Source organism: Falco naumanni, chromosome 11 (assembly GCF_017639655.2).
Source record: "Falco naumanni isolate bFalNau1 chromosome 11, bFalNau1.pat, whole genome shotgun sequence".
Classification (NCBI taxonomy): Eukaryota; Metazoa; Chordata; class Aves; order Falconiformes; family Falconidae; genus Falco; species Falco naumanni.
The window spans coordinates 31,891,358-31,912,933 of record NC_054064.1 but is presented as its reverse complement, the minus strand read 5'-3'; the positions used below and the strand labels follow the sequence as shown (position 1 = coordinate 31,912,933).

At 40.4% G+C, this 21,576-nt stretch overlaps 1 protein-coding gene across 6 annotated transcripts in view; it reads right to left on the bottom strand.

The window, feature by feature from the left end:
* PATJ (PATJ crumbs cell polarity complex component) overlaps positions 1–19,871 on the bottom strand; it is a 157,164-nt gene extending 137,293 nt beyond the window's left edge. For 3 of the 6 annotated variants that reach the window (XM_040610075.1, XM_040610073.1, XM_040610076.1), the window contains exons 1-9: positions 19,761–19,834; positions 13,328–13,383; positions 13,079–13,245; positions 11,170–11,361; positions 9,671–9,810; positions 7,682–7,880; positions 5,913–6,041; positions 3,932–4,144; positions 114–216 (exon numbers count right to left, since the gene is read on the bottom strand). In XM_040610075.1, coding sequence (XP_040466009.1) covers positions 114–216; positions 3,932–4,144; positions 5,913–6,041; positions 7,682–7,880; positions 9,671–9,810; positions 11,170–11,361; positions 13,079–13,245; positions 13,328–13,349 — 1,165 coding nt within the window. In that variant the 5' untranslated portion in view covers positions 13,350–13,383; positions 19,761–19,834. Of the gene's footprint in view, positions 1–113; positions 217–3,931; positions 4,145–5,912; positions 6,042–7,681; positions 7,881–9,670; positions 9,811–11,169; positions 11,362–13,078; positions 13,246–13,327; positions 13,384–19,463; positions 19,524–19,760 lie in introns of those variants that run through there. The other 3 variants (XM_040610070.1, XM_040610071.1, XM_040610072.1) reach the window with 3 other exon arrangements.
* Between the last annotated feature and the right edge of the window lie 1,705 nt (positions 19,872–21,576).

Here is a 21,576-nt window from a genome sequence, read left to right as displayed (position 1 = left end):
TAGATGTTGTAAGTTACACTGTTTCAAAGAAGTGCTAACCATTTTCTCCATAGTAAATAAAGGGTATTTGAGAAGCCTCCATTCTAGACTTTACTAAATCCTGTAGGACTCACCTACATCAGATGTGCCAGCATACCCAACAATTGTTATCCCCAGGCTTTGCCCATTCTTTTTTATAAGTTCAACATCATAGGTCTCAAAAAGTTTGGCATTATCCTATAAATAAAGCACAAGACAATAAAACAACTCATTATTTCCCAGTACCATTACAATATTGCAGGTTAATTAAGATCAGAAGTAAGCAGTGATTTTGATTTTCCTGGTTTAGGAGGGATCAGATCTGCAAGAGATACACCCAATGTTTGCCAGAAATAAGGTGTGACCCAAAGTCAGTAGATATTTTTAGAATTCTTTCCTAATACTTTCTCCACATACCCATCTGAGGTATAGGTTTGGTTTTTTGTTTTTTTTTTTTTTTTGAATTTTTATGGAAAATTTTATGGAAAACAAAGGTTTTCATTAGACTGCTCAGGGGCCATTTCCCTTTGGACTCCACTGCCACTCGGTAACAAACTCCCCAGTCAATCCCACAAGACAACAGAAACCCTGAATACCCTCAGAATCTCTTCTCTCCCTTTCATATGTTAGTCCTGATAAAGTGTCATGAATCCACTTGCTTGAGCTCTTTCTACTAGACAGTTAAGAAGTAAAAAAATCTGGTACAGATACAAAGTGTGATCACTCACATATTTCTGTTGGAAAAAGTGATGCTTATCTCTCCTTGTTATTACCTACTAAAGAAGTAAGGGGCAGCAGGAAAGGGATCTCAAAACAGAAAAGAGGTTCAGTGCCCTCAAATGAAAGAAACCATGCGTATACATAGTAGGCACATCTCTACTACAGAAGCAGTTGCCTACTTAAATGCAAATACAGCAGTCTAGGTAGGTGTTTGATCTTATTGTGTTTTTATGCTAGATCCCAAACCACAAAACCATTCCAAACGTTAATCTTACACACATCAGCTTAACAAGTTTGATATGATCCTGTTCAGATTTGAACACCACCAAACTGCAAAGAGCACTGGAAGCCTCCAGACTGTCTAAGGCAATAGGAAGCAAAAGACTCATTAGCTCACATTCAATGAAAATTATTTTCAAGACCTAAGAGGGAAAGAAGAGTATTCATTTGTAAATGCTTTATTGTTGAACTGATGACTTCTCATAACAAATAATACTTGAAAAGAGAAGCACATAACATGACTTGTTCTCTGAACCCTCCACATACTACAATTAGCAAAAAAACATAATAAAAGCCACTAGCTAAGATTACAGTATGATCTGATCTTACACTGGAGAAGTATACAGAAAAAGGTCGCCACAAAGCTGGCCTCAGTATGTCTGTGCAACTCTACTCTTGACAGGTAAAAACCAAAACTGCAAGACAGAGTTCAAACAGGACACACTAAAGACATTGGTGATACCAAAGGGAAAAAACAATCAAGCACATAGATCTGGGATTGCAAGGGATAAATTAAAATACATAAAGTTGTTTGTTTTCAGTAATCTGATACAGCCCAATGAGATCAAAAAGAAGGACATGATCAGAGTAAGGTCTGTTAAAGTGATGAAATCAAGAGGGATAGTGTCACTGCCAACAGCAAAAAATGGACCGGGAAACTGGAAAACATTTCTTAAAAAAGTGAACAAAAGGGACGTTTAATCAAATGCTTACCAAATATCAGCTTTGGAAGGACCTATGTTAAAAGCACGCCAGAGTTATGGCCGTACCTATTTCACTTTTCACTGAAAGAGAGATCGATGGACAGCTATCTCCTTATCACACACACCTCTCTCCGCTAGCCAACTCATTAAGCTCATTAATTGCTTTTCAACTCTTTTGCTCCATAAGATGCTGACAGAGATGAAGATAAGTTTTGATACTCTGTCACTTATCTTTAGAAGAGGGAATGAAAACAGTAAACAAGCCTATAGTAATGTCTGAAATGGAGCTATAATATAGCCTTGAAAGTCCTGATATTTTGACAGTCAAAAGCCCCTCACAGTCAGTGCTCTGGCACTACAGAAATTTTCTCTAAGTAGTGTTACTGGTAGAATGCAAAACATTACAAGTGCAGTCCAGAAAAATCAAAGTACAGTCCTAAACACAGTCAGCACAAGTAGGCTGCTAACATTGCTGTCAGTATCTTGGAGTATACAGATAATATGACTGTTTTCTTGTGCCCATGCACAGACATAAGTAGTTTCAATTATTCTCTACTACAGGAAATGTAAAGGAAATAAAATATTAAGTAAAACTGGAAAAAACCCTAACCAGATATTAAAAATGCCTTTCTGCTGGTTTACAAAAAAGAAAAGGAAAATATTTTATATTCCAAAGCTCACAGCTAGTGAAAGTACTCTGAAACCAGAGAGAAATTATAGGAAAAAGTTCTGTTGTAAGTCAGACACAAACTGATGGTCATTAAAATAATCATTAAATTAATAAATACATTCAGATTAGCCACTATTCTTGATTTTGGCAAATATCTCAACACCAGAAAGCAGAGTTTCTTCAAACCTAAATATGAAGGCACTATTTAGTTCAGAGAATAATAGATGACATTCAGAAAGAAATATACAAAATTGTAAAGTACATAGCAGGAATAAGGAGGACATTGAAAAGACATCCAGATGGAGTAACATTTTAGAAAGGCTGCAGCATCTACAACGCTTGGGGTCAATTAGTGACAAACATGCATGCCCACCTTTGAGGTGGGGGAGAGACAAAAATAGTACTTTGTAGAGGAAACAAAACTAGTACCATGTTATTTTTTCCTAATACAGGCCTTGGAAAATATGATACAACCAGAAAAGAAGTGCTTCACAAAGATGCTGATTCTCTGGGAAAGCCTTTTTCTCAGAGTATTAAAGACCACTCTTAAGACTCCAACCTTATGTACATAATTAACCCCCATCTCTCTGCTCCTTGCATTTCCTACTACACTGGTCTCTGAGAAGAGGAACTTGAGAAGGACACAGAATACTTTACTGACAGCTTCAGGCACAGTAGTCTTCCAAAGAGATGCAAGACACAAAGTTAATGGCTACCTTTTGCTTTACTAGTCTGACCTTTAAAAATGGTGCTAAAAAAAAAAAAAAAAAAAAAGAAAAAAAGAAAAAAGCTCTCTTCACTCATATTCAAGAAACTACACAAGAAAGAAAAGGCTACTCAGATTCTACACCTAAATCTAAGCAGCACAGTAGTAGCAGATGGTACACAAGCACAGCTTTGTTTATGTTTCAAGACCTACTGTACACTTAGTGTAGCATTTGTTGATTTTAATTACTCAAAACTGAAAAGAATGACTTCAAAAACAAGAGACTTTGATATGACCATGATAAGATTTGCTAAAACAAGTTTCAAAATTTTTAGATATATTTCCTATCACAGACAGTAGCGTAGACTATGAAAACATTACACTTATGTTTTATAAAAAGATGATTGTGCTGAATAATTCCAGTGTGGCCATGGCGCTCTGGATTTCAGACTAGGGAAATTCACAGTCAAGTTTTAAATTCACTTAGAAATGATTGATTAGCAAAAATGTAATGAGCTAAGAAGGAGAACTAGAAGTACCATTTATCGATAACGTTTATGGTCTTGGTAATTAAATTACCCACTCTGAAATAAATTCTGTAAAGCTGGTCATTCCGATCCCAAGATTATAGGTATTAATAACATACAGGAAAAAGGGAAAAATTATAGAAGGCAGGGCTATAATAATGACCACTTAAATGCAGGCATACAATGTCTGGAAACTCAAAAGAGAAGAAGCACTTTAAGTCTTAAGAACACTCCATTCTTTTCCTCCTTTCTGATCACAAGCCACAAACATACTTAAAAATGTCCTAAGTAAACACCAGATACTTACATTTCCATTTTGAAAGGAAGGTAATGTACTCACTGGCCAGCTCACAGGAGCTGGTGGAGTCTCCATAATTTCACACTTAGGGTCTCTTGCAACGATCATCCTAACAGAATTCCCACAGTTTCTCAGCACTTGGGCAACTTGTTCACTGGTCATTCCTTGCACATTGGTCCCTCCAATCTGTAAGATGTGATCTCCTGTCTGGAGCCTCCCGTCCTTCAAACATAAATAAAATGGCAAAAACATGTTTCCAGTCCATACATAAACTATCTATTCCATTACACAATTGAAACCATGTAGAGGCATCTTCATGGCCATGAGGGCCAATACAAGAAAATGCCATAAAATTGACCACCACAGCAACATACTAAATAATTCAAGGCAGCATTTGCATAATCATGCAGTTTTTTTCACAGCAGTTAACAGTGGTAAATCAACCTTTCCAAAACTGAGTCGGATACAAAGTTGAATTGCACCATGCCTAAGAAAGTTGTTACTTCTAATTTAGAGCAAAACAGGCAGCAACAAGGTTTTATAATCTCACAAGTTGTTATGTATTGCTGTTTCATAGATTACTCCTCATCCTATAGGGGTTAGAATAAAAAGCATTCTGATTTAGGACGACTTAGAATTTTTCAGTATGCTAATACTTCTGTATTAGCCTGGCAATTCTTTTCTCACATGACTAGCTCCAACTCGGGCAAGTAAATCCACTGAAGGTAACAAGACTCCACACAAACCGTTTTTTACATGATGATTATGATTCATGACCTACATCATCATTTCTATTATAAGCGAGCATTCATAGAACCAAATCTTCAGCTGGTATTGATCAGCACAGCTCCAGCACCTTAGGTGCATTGATTTATACACCAATCATAGCAGAGTTATTCCCAGAACTAACTCAAACTCATTTACAAACTCATCCAATTTTAACATCTATATGTGCTCATTATTTCATACGTTCTTAATGATGTCTCATTCAGCTGAGAATGATGTGATGAGTTCTTAACTTACATGCTTCATTTGTAGCCAAAACACTTTATTCCTTACAGCAAAACAGGTGTTACACAATAATTAAAAAATGCTCATTTATACATGACAGGTTCAGGGGGAAGCAATCAAGTAAAAGCCAACATTTTCCAGTAAAGCTCTCCAAATCTCCAGTTTTCATTTCCATCCTATACTAGAAGTACCTTAGCACCTCTCTTTTGTTTGTTACCAGACCTTGTCTGCATGGGTTCCAGACCTCAAATATTGTAACTTGTCACGACCAAATTCACATTAAAAATCCAAACTTTTTTGCTATTGAACACATTCTACTCCTAAAATGTATCAACAGTTAGCACCGAGTCTTTAAAGATTAGCAATCAAAGGTTGCAAACTACAACTTTAAAAGATATCAGTTACTTCAAAAGGCTTTACATCAACCCTAGGCATCTCCCTGAACTGGTCAGATCTCAAGGCAGGGATCAAAATCCCTTTAAAATGAAATCCACTAAAAGTAGGACATCTTCAATCTATAAACTGAATCTTGCAATGGAATTACTTCAATAGGGCAGATTCTCTTGTTCAACAATTCATTTGGAGAGTTTGTCCCTATACCCGTTGCCACATGTGCCAAATTGTACAGAGGACATGCAAATCCATTAAGAGGATTTGTCCTCCCCTAGAGTGACCAAAGGCTGAAAAAATCAAAAGTATTGAAAATATTAAAAGGTTAGACAACTTTTCATGATTTCTGCATGTTTAACAATGTTATAAAAGCCAAAGCATGTCTGAGAAACAACTTAATTCATATCAGGTGCTGACTTTTTCCTCAATCATACCTTCAACATATTTATTTATGAAGTATACATTGGCATTCAGACTTTGATGCTATCAGCTTCCTTTTGTTTAAGTATATTCGTTTATTTTAAGACTGTCAAAACCAGTTAATTATGCTTTACAATCAAACAAGAAGTGACATAATATAACAAATTACCCGATCTGCTAATCCCCCAGGAACAATTGTTCTTACAACTACTCCACTCGACTTTCCTCCTACAATTCCAAAGCCTAATCCTGAACCATCGTTAATCAGCTCAATGTCTTCAACGTGGCCCCAGTGAATCTGCAATTAATAAAAACAGGAGATTTTAATTTCAGCCGAACTTTAACGTTTCTCACTTTTACATGTACCGGGAACAAGAAGAATTAATCAGAGCAAATCTCTCTACCCTACATATTGGAGATCTGTTGGATTTTGTTCAGTCAGCTTCATTTCCTTATAAATATGCAGTGGGATTTCTCATCTGTTTTTAAACATACATTTTGTCCTTCACTTTCAAGATAACAGGATACAAGGAAAAAGTAATTTTAATATTTTCTTGCCAAAATAAAAACTATCCTTTTAGTTTTTCACAAATCAAGAAAAAACCAGAGAAAAACAGAGGCAAGGAGATTGGACTGGCCTAGGTTTCACTTAGCATTGCCCAAATTCTTATTTCTGTTATTTCACTTACATACTCTAAACACTACCAGTACATGCGGAATTAATAGCGCAGCACAATATTCTGCCATACTGAATTGGAAGCATGTTTCTAAGCTACACTGTACCATGACCTTATGTTCTACAAGACAATCTGAAAATAACAAAGCTGTTAAGCAATCTAAACTCAGCCAATGTTTCTGTCAGATTAATATCTCATAGAAACCAAAATGGAGCAAAGTAGGCAGATTTAAGTCTTCTGTGAATAAAGGATTTATTAGCATACTGAAAATCTTTGCCAAAGCCAGTTAAATATCATAAAAGAAGTTTAAAGACCCCCTGTAGAGATATATATTTGTATTTTATTTTGTTAGTCTGTTCAGTGCAGATCTTTCAATGAAAAAGCAGTTAAGGTTTAATTCTTTAAAATTTTCAGTGCAATAAACAATATTGATTATCCACTAAAACCTTCAGATTTCACTAGCCCTGTAATAATCATGAGGGAAATAATTACTGAGAATAAGGAAAGCACTGCTCTTAACCAGATTTTCATCAAAATCTACTAGTATAATAAATTAAGATTCTAATATTGCAAACCCTGGATTTAGGTGTGCAGTTCGACCAAATTCAGTGAAGCCACCTGGACCATATGGTTTGAACACAGATGGATGGAAGTTCAGCCATAGCTTATTACACATCCCAGTGACTAACACTCCTTGGTCAAGAAAACAAAAGTGTTCACAATCAATGAAATGTGCAGATTAAAAAAAAACCCAATATGTAAACAGGGATTGAGAGGTTCTTTAACAGATACTTTGTGTTTGGTTTTAGAACAAAGACAAGGCTTTTTGTTTTGAGCAGTTTAAGTTTGAATTGGTTGGGATATTTCAAGCAGCGCTCATGATAGGTTATGTTTACACTCTTTTAAGATGTAATCAGAGCATCTTCAATTGCTGAGCACAAGTAGGTTTCAGCTGGGTATACTCATAAAATGCTTTACCCAGCCTGTGCTGAACAGAACCTGCTGCTAAGAATATGCTGATCTACTAAAGCTTCTGCTATCCCATAAAAACCCAGGATCTATTTTATAGCAACTTCATGCAGCTTTGCAGTGGAAGCCTTATACTTCTTGCATGATCAGTTTAAATGAAATGTCATCACATATAAAATCCGAATAAAGAAAAAAATCCCTGTATGTAAAGCTTACTAACACAAACACAACCACAAAAAAACCCATCCAGCCTAGTTCAAAATCTGATTTTGACAGTATTACAACAACTCACAGTCTCAGGTGGATTTATATCATTTAATAAGACAGCCGAAGTTCCGCTGTTTCCATGACCTGGCTCCCTAGCCACAACCAGATGTAGAGATCCTGTGGATTGCTGGAGGAGGGCAATAGCGTGCTGATGGGAAATGTTCTGATCCAATGGGGTGCAATTAATGGCCAGTATGTGGTCATTTTCCTTTAGTCTTTGATCCCTTCACAAAACATTAAAAGAAAATTTGAAATGCAGCATAGTGACTTCACAATGGGCTTGTGTAGTTTAAATATGAACATGCAAAATACACAGTTCTGCAAGGTTCAATACTTACATATTTAAAAAATCTGCTTATTAGACTGTCTTCACTAACATACAAACTACATGCAATCCACGCTATACTGAACTGCTCAGCCATATTTTGTTCCAACTTTATCACAGCACAGAAATTTTCTCAATTTCTTCCTTTGCTTCTATTCAAAATTCAGTGAAATGCCCTCATCCTTTCTTGGTGTTATGGCATTATAGAGCAGAAAATTATTTTTTTCCAGTTATGCAATGAAATAGGAACTATTCTTCATTATGTTTAGCACCACACCATACTATCTCTAACTACCCACAACTCAGGCTTATGTTATTGTTTTGTATCATTATTTAATCTAAAGATCAATGAGCTGCATATTTATATTTTACTCAAAATTTACAGTATCAAACTTCAGGCTTAAAACTTTCTTTGAGCAATACACAATTCAACTTATACCTTAAGATAATATGAATTTCACAGTTAATTCACCCTAGTGATGAATTTAGATTTGTGACAAGACAGAAACCATCACTCATCTCCTTTGTTAAATATTCATTCCGAGCACGAGACCAAACTGTTACATAGACAGACACTGCCTTCAAAGCTCTGTAGGAATCCAAAAATGTCTCCAGGAGATCTTGTCTCAGCAGCAAAATGGAAAGCATGCTGGGGAAATTTAAAAACCCAGAAACAATATAACTGCACATCTTAACTAACACATTTTAAACTTCCTTTTTATCATGCGATGTTTAAGATGTTTCCCAGAAATCACTTTCTTCAAGCACTAACCATATTTTAGATTCTCTCATCAAAGAAAGTGAGCAGCAGGTCATCAAATCCTAAAGTGAGATATTCACCCTCCTTTGACATCCGGATCAGTCCATCTGTCTCCACTTTGAAAGAGCCTAATATGCTTTTCTTTAAGTGTTCTCTAGTGTGTTCTCTGTGGGCCCATAGCCATTATCATTCCAACCTCTCCCCACTCTTTTTGTCATCCTGTGTTGGCACTTCCTGACATGTGTTATTTAAAAAGTGACACCAATGACTTGAAATCTAGACACATTTTCTTGAAACATAATTCCAAGCACTGCATTTGTCTCATGCCAACTCTTGTGGTTTTACAATCACATTTTATTTTTAAAGGATTGCTCTGTCTTTTGTTGTTGCGTGAAAACCCACAGACAATACGGGAAGAAACTGCCTGAAGCCTTAATTCTATGATGACATCTGTGCAGGGATCTGTTGGGAGGACTGGATCTAAATTTACACAGGAAACAAACAGTAAAACCAACTATAAATAGGGCATTGTCATAGGCACATAAACAAAGAAACAAGTTGGGGGGGCGGAATCTTTCAGGGAAACAATGTGTAAAAATTTAAACGGAGGCTAATTATTATTTTCCTTGTATCTTTTCCGAGTTTTCTTTTGTTTTTTAGTAAAGTACACATGATTCTCTTAAATGAGTCGTGATTTCTGGAAATTCCATTTATGAATGGCTCGGATATTTAAAACTCATCTGAAAATCTGATCTTCAAAACATGAGTCCATTTAGTTGAAAAGCCAGAATTCAAGATACCACCAACAAAATATCCCGCCAGATAACCCAGACAAACACGTTAGTCTGAAAGAGTTTTCAAGGTGAAATTCATTACTTTTCTCGTCATGGAAATACTTCAAATTTCCAATACAATTATAAAGATCTCACCTGTCAGCTATGCTTCCTGGCTGGACTTCCTTGACAAAGATACCAACTTCTCCCAGGCTGTGATTTTTAAGGGCAATCACACTAAATCCAAGACCTCCAACAGAAGGCTTTTCAATCTTTATTGATTCTATTTGTCTGCCCTAATAAAACAGAAAAAATTGATTTACTAATTTTTAATGCAATAGAATGAGCTAGTTTAAAAATTTATGAACACTGGGAGAATTATTCTCCTCCTAAGACTAAACAAAGGCAAAATACTGAATATGTTATTTCTATAAAAGCTCCTCCATTTATTATTTTTAATATAGCAGAGTATTGGATATGCAAGCACTCTGAGGTTCTGAAACCTCAGGGAATTTAAGAGCTGCTTTCACACTTCATTCACGTTATGAGATGAATTCCAAACTGGATGAAAACTATGAACGAAGTGCTGTCTACAGCAATATATTTGGGATTTCTGGAAATGCTGCATAGCTAAACTAAATTACTTGTCTTTTGGCTCTCTTTGCTTTTAATGCTGATTTTTAGGTGTATGTTCAAAAGATTGCAGCTTTTAAATAAAGAAATTAATTTCCTTCCCCTCCCTGCAACTTCACACTTAATGCTAAAAAAAGTTTGGTTCTGCAACTGCCTGCTCTTCAGTTCTAAGATTTTTGGGGTTGTTTACTGGGAAATATTACTTAGAGAACACACTGCTATCACAGCTGTTTTATCCAAAATAATGTGCAGTCTTTACTGCTAAACCTTTTATCTGATGAGTTGATGACACTCTAATGAGAAGAATTATGCTCAAAATATTACAGTTACATTAAGGTAGTCAATTAGCAACAGTTACTTACTATAGAAAGCATGACTAACCAATTAAATTAATGGTTCAATATAACACAGAACAATACATTTGTGGTATAAATGCCAATCCCACATGGGTCGATGTCTGTACCTGTATAACTTCCATAAGCATCTGGTACATGCTACATCACATGTTAATGAAATCAGCATCTGTCTGGCAAAGTTAAGACATACTAAATGAAGAGTTAAATAAAATACTACATGCCAGTTCTTTTAATCATTTGCACTGTTCATATATTAACAGAGTTGGTATATTTCCAATTTAAAATGTACTTGAAAAAACAAGTCTCTCCATCAAAACAAGTTTCTGCAGAAAATGTCCACTTTCAATTAAGTGTCATCAAATACCCAAAACGTTTTCTGGCAACTGAAATTTCTTTTGTACATTGGTGTGTTTGGTAGAAAGACAGACAAAAATATTGGCAAAGAAAAAAACCCAAAACCCCACCCCAAAAACAAAACACCAAACCACTTTCCCTTGCTGACATCTTTCATAGGGAAAAGTTATCCTCAGCACTTCTGCTCTCTTACTGGCTAGGAGGCACCACACTCCCAGATACACAACAAAGAGCATGCTTGAGAATGCACTCCAAAGAAAGAGTTTGATGTTAAAGGAAAAGAAGTTTGTTCACTAAAGCTGAGAGCCTTACCTTTGCCATCTGTTTGATGATTAAGTTAAATTCATTAACTCCCAGGTTTGGAGTGAAGGTCGATGCTTTGGCTTCAGGTGAACTGCAAGGTGTATGCACACTCCCAGCAGCAACTGATTTGTCAGCAAACACTAGTACCCCTCTTCTAGTAAAATCAAAATCTACTGAACGGTCAGGAGGCATATAATTGAGCTGTTAAGAATGAACAAAGACGTAGAAAAACTATTAAAAACAAAAGAAGAGATGTCCACATGTACCATTTTGTGTGAAAACTGCCAAATAAGCAAGCCTACATACGTTTGCATATGCTTATTCACACAAACATACCCACCTCTATAAATTAAGCAACGTTAATATACAGCTATAACCAAGTTACCGTATCAAGTTTAAACTGTTTTTCAAGAGGAAAGTTCCTTGAATGTTTCAACTCTGTTTCTACCCCACTCATTTTCTCCGTATCTTTTGTGCTTCTTCCCTGCCCGCACCCATTGTCCTCTTTTCACTCTAATATTCCAAAACCAGCACATACAAAAGCACCAAACATTAAAGAGGCACTGAAGCACTGTTGCAACTGTCAGGCAAACCCAGACAATTTTGGCAAAAGAATCCAAATTTTTTAAGTCACTCTGGAGCCAAAGGCCTGTTCTGTATTATCTCCTCCCCAGAGAGAGCCCAGGGTACAAACTAACCGCCATTGAACATGCTATCATTGCTAGAATTTGCAGTTCAATTTCTAGTCCTGACAGATAATGAAGAAATGCAGAAATATTCTCAGTGTGACATAGTAAACTGAAAAATCCTGAATAAAACTGCTCATGACATGCTTAAAGAATTTCAAGAAACCGTAAGTTTTCTAGATACAATAATTCTGAACATTCTTGATATAAAATCCATTATGCCAGAGTCACAAAGTATGATCTTAGATATATTTGCATTTCTGTACATTTTTAAAAGCTTGCAGACATGCATACAAGCTTTGGAAGGAAGGAGCAGCAACAGATGCAGCACCTATGTAAACCTGGGAAGAAGGCAGAATGAATGGCACAACCACTACCATGCCACCCAGGCAGGAACACATGCAATATATTTGGCAATGACAGCAAGGTGGCCTCGTCCCCCTGATACCCACCCCACCATATCTGCAGCTGGACAGGTGCAGCAACAGCAGAGACAGGGATTGCTGCTGCCTAGGGTACCCCAAGTTAGTCCTTAGTTTTAAGTTTGCATGTTTGACACTGCTCGTTGCAGGGTGAGACCCATTCCTACAGATGTGTCATTGATGCCCATGTCCACAGAACATGTCAGCTGGCATTATAAACTAATCCACAAAGTTCCTTCCACTGCTGAAGCCAAGTCATTTTAAAGCTAGCTTGCGTAGTCTGCATCAGAGCCGGGAAAATCTTTAGGAGTGGCTTTCTAGATTTTATTTCCCGAAGCAGGTTAACAGTTCTTGTACAAGTCAGCAGGAACTAAGTGATGATGTCTTTTAAGGACAAAAGATGCTACCAGTTAGCTGATAAACAGTATTTAGCTTCTGTGAAAAACAAAGGATCCCAATTCCAGCTGTCTTCAGAACTTCAAAGTACTAGAGCTGATGTCTTTTGCAGATGTTTTTTTCCCCCACTGATGTGGTTCTCAACGCCTGCTTTTTGTTTCCCTTTCAAAGCATGCCGCCCCATGACCTGTTTGTTGCAATACCACTTCTCAGTTCAGTAGTGACTCTGTAGATACTATGCTGACAAAAAAACAACACAAAAACAACAACAAAGCCCCCAAACCAATATTCACTCACATCAAGTTACAGCTTATTAATGACAGTGCCCCGATTAACACACGCCTACATACCCTGTTTTAAATTCCAAGTTCACCATAATTATCATCACACCAACAACCACAATTTTACACTCACTTGTTCCTTCAGTTGCTTGATGGATTGCTGAAGAGTCAGTATCTGGTTAAACAAAGGGCTCCTGAGTGTGTTACGTAAAACAGTCAGGTTTTCATTATGTTGGGAATCTCTTTTCTCACGCAGTTTTGCTTGCAGACGATCAAGGATCTGCAGCACCTGCTGTTTATCTGCACCATGAAGTAGTACATGTTAGGAATGGAGCTTCATTTCTCACTGCTTAACAAAAGTAATCACTTTCAGACTACATACCTGCAGCAGGATTTTCAGGCATCTTGAAGGGTATTTTTGAAATTACTCAGAATAACCTAGATGAGGTTTAAAAAAAAAATGAAATTAATAAATCATATATCCAAGCAGAATCCTAACAGATACACAGTCAATACATGCAATAATAAAATACTAAGCTAACTATAACAAATTTAATAAAAGAAATACTACCCCCTGTTTACCCCAAGCACTCAAGGCAGTTTTCAATATAGCTAGCTGCACTGCAGCCTCAGCACATTCAAAAATCTTTCCTTGTCACTTGCACACACAGGAAGGAATATGAAAAACGCTTTCAAATATGAGTGAAAATCCAGGTTATAAAAACAAACATTGGCCAAGAAAACTAAGACAGCTATGTTCAACCAAATTATTTTGGATATAGACATTAAAGTTGTGATCTCTTCAAATATACATACAGTTAAAATCTTCCTATTATTTAGAAGATACTTTCCACCTGATTAATTGTAGACAGTATTCTTAGCATGATAGCTCAACCCTGCTGCATGGCAATATAGGTGAAACCTTTCATCTCTCTATAAAACAATGAAGTTCCCTCCACTCATGAGACACCACAGCAATAGGGCCCCAAACTGGCCAAATCAGTCCCTATTCCAACATGTTCCTAAGGGAGGTCAGTTCTAATCACAGCCTTGGTGCTGAACAGGTCAAAGAAGCCTGTCTTCCTCTCCTGTGTGAGCTTGCCTTTCTCTTTTTTACATTCATGACAAGCTTTTAAGGTGCAAAGTATCTTTTATCATGCTCCTCTACAAGTGCCAAATAGAACAGGTCTCCAACTGGGGCTAAGGCCTAGATGGCAGTATAAAAACAACAGACTTGCAATTAGCAGCGATGAGAAATTTGTACCCTTACTTGCATGTTATTATGTTGATGCGGAGCCTGCCATTCTGAAACCTATCAAGGCAGTCATACCAAAACATAAATGAGAAACAAGATTTCTTCACTGAGTGCAAACTTCTCTGAAAGAAATCAGCCATTTAATAGCACAATTTATATTATTTTAACTCTACCCAGTATATAACTGTGTAACTTCAGAATAATATATTTGGAATTATTCTGGAACAAAAATAGCCCTATATATTAAAAAAAAAACACCTCTGTATTTACTTCTTTAATCTTGCAATTCAAGAGCAGAAAGGGTTATATGCATCTGAATGTAATACCAGAATAAGACATTCCAGGGGCTCTCTCCCAGCAGGACCTCTGATCCTTTCAGCTCTGCCTTTGACACTGTCTGTGCTCACACTGAAAATATCTTGAATTCTGGGAGGACACTGTTATATTTAACAAAATATTAACCATGCAGGTGAAGAGCTTCTCTTCTCCTGAACAGTCAGATCCAGTTGATTTATCTAAGGGGGAGGGGAAGGCAGGGGTGTGTCACAAACGAAAATTTCAGATTTATGCACCCTTCACTGTATCTGAGCAGTTTGGGCTCCTGCAGAATTCCTGCAGAATTTGGTGGGTTTGCAGTTTTCACCCTGGGCCATGCAAAATGAGTTGCTATGCAAGACTTTTAACAGATTTAGGAGGTCATTTTAAATCAAACTCATAGCAAGAGTTGAAGCAGCAAACCCATAAAACCTCTGAAAGATTTTCAGGAATGCATCTGAACTTTTCTAAGTGCTGCAGCTTTATTTTCTTTTCCATTCAAAATAAAACACTTCTAAGAGCAACGCAGCCTTTGATTCTGTGCTGAGATCAGATTCTGAAGAGCAGATGAAAATACTATTTCCTTATACGCTCCTCAATCTTCATCTAAACAAAAAAGCCAAACTTAACCTTCTTGACTAAAAATACTGCATGAATCTTAACAAAACAGGACAAAAAATATGGAAATTTGTTCTTTCTTCCCAATTTAACTTCCCTCCATTCACTTCCCCCCTCTGTTTTTCTACCTCACATCAACAATTAAGAGGGAAAAAAACCCCAACCCTAAAGCAAGTGAAGCAACATCAGAAAGGGATGCAAAATAACTCCTATGAGGAAAAATGGCTTGAAACACCTTTAAACCAGCACTAGGGTAAAGAAAAGATTAAACCCAGAAAAGAAATCCAGCATGGCAGGAAATAATAACTTGACAGCACCATGCCCATCTAATAGCTGAAGCCAAGAGGCTGGTCCAGCTCTCCAGCCCTCTTTCATGCATTCTTCCCTTTTCATCTGCACTTGCACTTACTCATCTGATCCCATAGTGAGCTGGAACAGGGAGCTAAACACGCAGAAAAAACCTCCACGTTTCGGCAGGGTGAGCTTTCTGCCTAGTTAGCTCTGAACTGCCAGCACTGGCACACAGGAGGGGGCCAAGAAATGCCGGGGAAGTGGGACCACACCTTGCAGCAGCTAGCAGTTGAGACAGCTCAGCTGCACTGGCAAACTGTGCCATGAGAAACTGCCTGCGTCATTGAAAAAACAGCCTCAAAGTGCCACACTGACAGTGCCCAAGATTAATCTTTTCCCCACTGCAGCAGGTATAACAATAGCAATTATCACGATGGGTACAGATGCAAAAAAGAAAAATTTAAGCTGAAAAATATACATAAGACATACAGGCAAAAGTCCCCTGGAGAAGGAGGTGCAGGAGGTGGGGAAATAAAGATGAAAGAAAGTTTCAGCTTCCTGCTTGAGCTGCTCCAAAGTGTTGCTAAGAGCCATTGCAGACCACTCTGCACCAGTGGACACCAAAGTGGACCTCGGGTACAGTTCGTATAACAGTTCAAGTTTACACAACACTTTGAGATTCCTTGTGATTAAAGCTGGCCTCCAGCCAGCTTACAATGATCTTTAATGGTTGGTGGGGGTTTTTGGGTGGATTTTTTTGTTTGTTTTTGGTGTGCAATAAGTTAAAACCATCCTCACTATTTCTTTGTTCTTTCTTTCATTAAAAGGAGTGGGTGGGAGGAGGGAAGAAGCATGTTATGTTTTAAAGTAAACAGCTCCTGGTGTGAGGGGATCCCTGAAAATATAAACTAATTTAAAGTTGTCAAGCAATGTGTAACTGAGGGCAGGTCTCTTAAGACTGGCTTTTGGGCACCAGAGAAACACACAACTCCATGTACTATTGACCTGTTTATGTTTAGGGGCCCAAACAGTTTATTGTTAAACAATTTCCAAACACCAATGCCAAGTCCAAGCAGGGTGTCAAGAGACAGTTGCTGAACTAGAAGGTCTATTCCTAGGTGGTAATTTTGAAGAGTGATCCAAAACACTTTGGTTTGTCTTGTTAAAATTAGTTCACCTACTCCACATTCAACTTCCTTAGCTCCATTCTCTGATTTCTACAGCCACTCATTTATCTTATTGGTGGACAAAACTTCAAACCTCTGTTCAAAATTTATGTCACAACTCCCAACATAACTGTATATTCATTGAGAAAATAATGAATTCCAGGAAGTTTAGTGTTTTCTAACACCAGAAAAGACTCCACACTCCAGCACAGCGTGCATCTGGGTTTTTACTGTCTTCACTTCTGAGAGCTGAACTCTATGCATCATAAGGAACGGGAGAGTTTCATAAGGTTTTGTATGAAATCATAAGACTTGGATCTTCTTCAAAAGCAGGCTAAGAAAAAAGGAATTCCCCCATGCTGATGCCAGCAGAGGTCATCAGAAGAGCTGAAAAGTTTAAATCTTCCATTGCCATCACCCCCCTGCCAGACACCTGCCACTTGCACAGAGACACAGGGTGCTCAACCCTGGCACATCCCAGAGCCAGAGGGGAACTCGACACCCCTGGCAGTGGCCTTGACCAACACCTGTCCTCCACAAAGAGCTGCCAAAAGACAGAAACAAGGGCTTTTCTCCTGGGGTCTGCAGGAGGACGAGGTTTAGCCAGCCATTTTTCCCCACCCACCTAACAACTAAAACTGCTTCTGCCCTATGTCCTTCAACTTGGCCTCCAACAACCTGTGTCCTTCCAGGAGACACGCCTACAGGGAAGGTCTTGCCTCATGGGAGGCTGTCCCCACGCAGCATGAGCATAGCCTTTTGGGATGTTAGATGCCACGAGTCCTTACTGCACAAGTGCTAACTGCTGCTATTTTTCAAAGGCTTCTAACAGGGCCAACCTGAGCAGTCTGCCACAGAACAGCCAAGGTTATACCTCAATCCAAAGTCCCCTTTCTGCACTAATGTGGTTGCAAATTTTCCTGGCCCTGTTATCAGGACTGACTGATATAGTGCATATCGTCTTCCTCATCAGAGAGATCTCTGGCTTGGAAAATTTCAGCCTGAACAGTTTAAAATTTGATAAAGGCAAAAGAAAGGGAAAACAGCATTTGTTAATGTGATCTTAATCATAAATTGTCCTAACACAGCATCACCTGTAACTTCAGATATTAAAAATTACATAGTTTACACAACATCAAGTGACTACATACTGTGAAAAAACACTACTCCAACATATTTTGCTGTCCTACATGTTCCACCCTAGTAATGTACAGAATTCAGTCCAACCAAGCTTAGCATGCACACACATTTCAGATGAAACCACCAAAACCTGCTGTTCCATGTAACGTGGCAGTATTTATAAAAAGCGCTATAGAGCATGTGCTGACTGCTCCAGGCACTTGAAAGAAGGGAACAACAGAACATTGCTGGGAATACCTAAACACAAATACACCATTTATCTCCAAAATAAAGCAGGTCAAAGCTAAATACTGTTAAATATATATATAAAAAAACACCTGCTCCACGGGCAAACTACGTGTTATATATGATTAGTGACCAGAAGATGAGGAAAGCAAAAAAACGACCTCTGCATCTGTGACTACCACTCTCCTTGCAGATCAAGAGCCTTACTCACTCTCAAGGCATGCGAACTTTCAACAAGCAGAACCTGAATTCCTGCGGACTTCAGCCTCTAGGGAAGCACCAGTGTAGGTTCTCTGAAGTCTAATAGAGGGGTGTGCTCACGCTGAAGCCACTCTCCACAGAGCAGTAACATGGTCTCAGAAACCTATTGTCACAAAATTCGTGGAAAACTTGTTTCTAAGATCTAAATATTATCGTATTCTACTGAAATTAACCAATAAATCCTAAAGTTATTATGATGACCATGCACACAATTAACGAATCACTTCACGGGGGAGCAGCGTTGTCAGACCAGGAGCCACACTAAATTTCTAAACTTCAAAAATTTACAAGGAATGCAAATGAACTGGTTTCCTATTAATGACCCATAAATAAAGTAAAAACCTGTTTTCTTAATAATCTATGAATTCATAGGCACTGACAGAAAGTGTTGCAAAGGGTGCATTACTTCCCCAATGCCTCCTCTCCTCAGGGCACAGCCTTCCTGGTCCTCATAGCCTCCCCTCTCCTCACCACACAGCCTTTCCGCTTCTCACAGCACAGCCTCTCCTCACCACAGACTTCGCACTCCTTATGGCACAGCCTTCCAGTTCCTCACTGCACAGCCTTCCCGCTCCTTATGGCCTCCTCTCTCTAAACAGAGCAGCCTCCCCACTCCTCACAGCACTGCCTCTCCTCACGGCCTCCCCTCTCCTCATGGCACAGCCTTCCCGCTCCTCACAGCCTCCCCTCTCCTTATGGCCTCCTCTCTCTTAACAGAGCAGCCTCCCCGCTCCTCACAGCCTCCCCTTCTCCTCATGGCAGAGCCTTCCCCACTCCTCACGGCACTACCTCTCCTCACGGCCTCCCCTCTCCTCATGGCACAGCCTTCCTGCTCCTCACAGCCTCCCCTCTCCTCAGGGCACAGACTACTCCCTCCTCAGGGCACAGCCCTTCCCAGTGATGGAAACTAGACAACACAACACCAAGACGACTCCTGCGCCTCAGAGACCCTTTGCCCTGCATCAGGAGCTGCACAGCTCTCTCCAACCTTCCGGGGCTGTCAGGTAGGCCCCCGGTGTGCGAGACCTAAAAGGCTTTGAGGCAGGAGCCTCTGGGCAATGCAGGCTGGTAGCCGGGCCACGGCGGTGTTCGCTGAGGGAGCCAGGAGATGGCTTCTCCCGAGGGTTCTATGCCACAACCAAGCGCTGAGCCTCTGAGTCTGAAGGCGGCATTAAAACTCCTCCAGAAGAGCCCTCCCAACAAGCTGAGTACCTGCCAGGAGAGACGCCCCCTCCCCAATACCACACCTGCCAGCTCTCTGGGCGCCGAGACCTCCCCTCAAGGGCACGCCGGCCCGCTGGCCGCCCTCCCACGGCGCCCGCAGCCCCCGGCCCCGCCGCCTTCACTACCGCAAGTCACGCCCACGCGAGTCTCCGGGGGCAGAGGCCGAGCCGGGCGGGAAGCGGCGGGCTCCCCTCAGCGTTGGGGGCGCTGCTGAGGCGAAGGGCCGCGCCTCTGGGCCGCAGCCGGCCGCCGGGGCGGGGGGTGGCGGGAGGCGCTGAAGTTGGGGTCGGGGCGGGCGCGGGCCCCCCGCCGCGCCGTACCTGCGGGCGGGACGCAGCGGCGGTCGGAGCGGCGGGATGGCCGCCGGCTCTCACCTGGGCGGAAGCGGGAAACGAGCGCGCCTCACCTGCGGCGCAGGAAGCTGGGGCGGCGCGGAGGGAGAGCCGCCTCCCGGGGGACGGCCGGGCCGCAGCCCCGCGGCGGGGGCGGGAGCGGCCCGCAGACCGTGTCCGGGCAGGCACGTAGCGCCGGTGCCCCTGGGAGAAGCAGCGCTGCCGGTAAGGGCCCTTTTCCCGGCTCAGGGAGGCCCGCACCTCCGGCCGAGCGGTGCGGCAGAGCAGGGCCGAGCCCTCAGGTGTCGAGAAGAGTGCGGGAACGACCCGAGCGCGGCGCCCGGCCTGTCCACCCTGCTCCTGCAAGCCGGGGTGGGAGTGGGATCTGCAGGCTGAGACTGGCCCACAGCACGTTTGTCTGGTCACAGGCACTAGTGGAAGCAGCTTTTGAGTAATGTGAAAAGCCAAGTCAATCTTCAGATGATCCTGGCCTGCCAGTGTATTTATAAACCATAGGCCAAAACGGGATGCCTGTCAACATGGCCACCAAACCCCTCGCGGAGGGCAGAATGTGTGTGCAGATGATGTTGAAAAGCTTTTTTAAACTCATTCACAGTAAATCAGTGTCCACACACGAATTCAGAACTGTTTTGAACTCAAAATTCCCACAGAAGTGAGCCAAATGGCGCTTGGCCCCAGCAGCACAGCCACTGCTGCTTCTGCAGGAGGGAACAGCAAAAGCCATAGGAAGAAGTGGACTGGGACAGAGGTGAGGGGCTGTAACACTTGCCCCACAGAGCACCAAGCTTCTCACAGCACTCACTACAACCAGCGCTGCTCCTGACAGTGCTCCAGAGTAACGCCACGTTACCTGCAGCTTCCAAGAGACACAGCACATTGCCTGGGATGGCAGTGAAAGCAAAGTTTTAGGACTGCTAGTTGCAAAATACTAAACAGGCACCATTTTAGTTGAAGTTAATTGTAGGAATTGCAGGTGCTTTGTGCTTTTGAAACCTGTACGTTAGTCTGCTTACAGATTTTTTTAAACATACATATAAAATGGGTCAAATGAAACTCTCAAAAAGTAATTTTTAGTCTGCTATTTGCTAGCTCATTTGCAACAGATCTTACACAGCCCTGCTAGTTCCGTAGGATGAGTGCTACTAAAGGTTGGGAAATGCACTTTAGGTCATAATTTAGAATTGATTTCCCCTCATTCTGGTGCCCGTTTGTTTTACTAAGTGCAGTTGCACTACAGCACACAACATGCTAAGAACATATCATTTCATCCTCCTTTTTTAAAAACTCAGCTTCCAAATGCCTAACTTCCTAGTCCTTACTCTCAATTTTAATTAATGTAGCGCTTGTGAGAAGTGACAATTTTCTTGACAGTGATGAACAGCAAGTCATGTATTTATCCATCTGAGAGATGCACTGCAGACAAAGGAGCCAAGCACTTTTCTCATCAGCACACCTCAGTCTCGATCTCAGAAGGCTGAGTTCATTACGGAGTGCACTCTGGCCCTGGCCTTTCACTTCCAGCTGCTGAAACAAGTACCAATTTTCATTTGCATACTTTGTCTGGTAAACTCTAGACTGCCAATTTAGTTTACACAAATCTCCCAAAAAGCTGTTAGATGGCAATATTTTCTATCGCTGGCTGAGCTCTTTGTCAGCCATCCACACATTTTAAATCCACATTTTTTACCATTTTTTTTTAATATCTGGGACTGTGACAAACCTTTCATTGGTACTGACAGATTCATATACAAGTCACCATTCATTCTCCAAAGTAACAAACTAT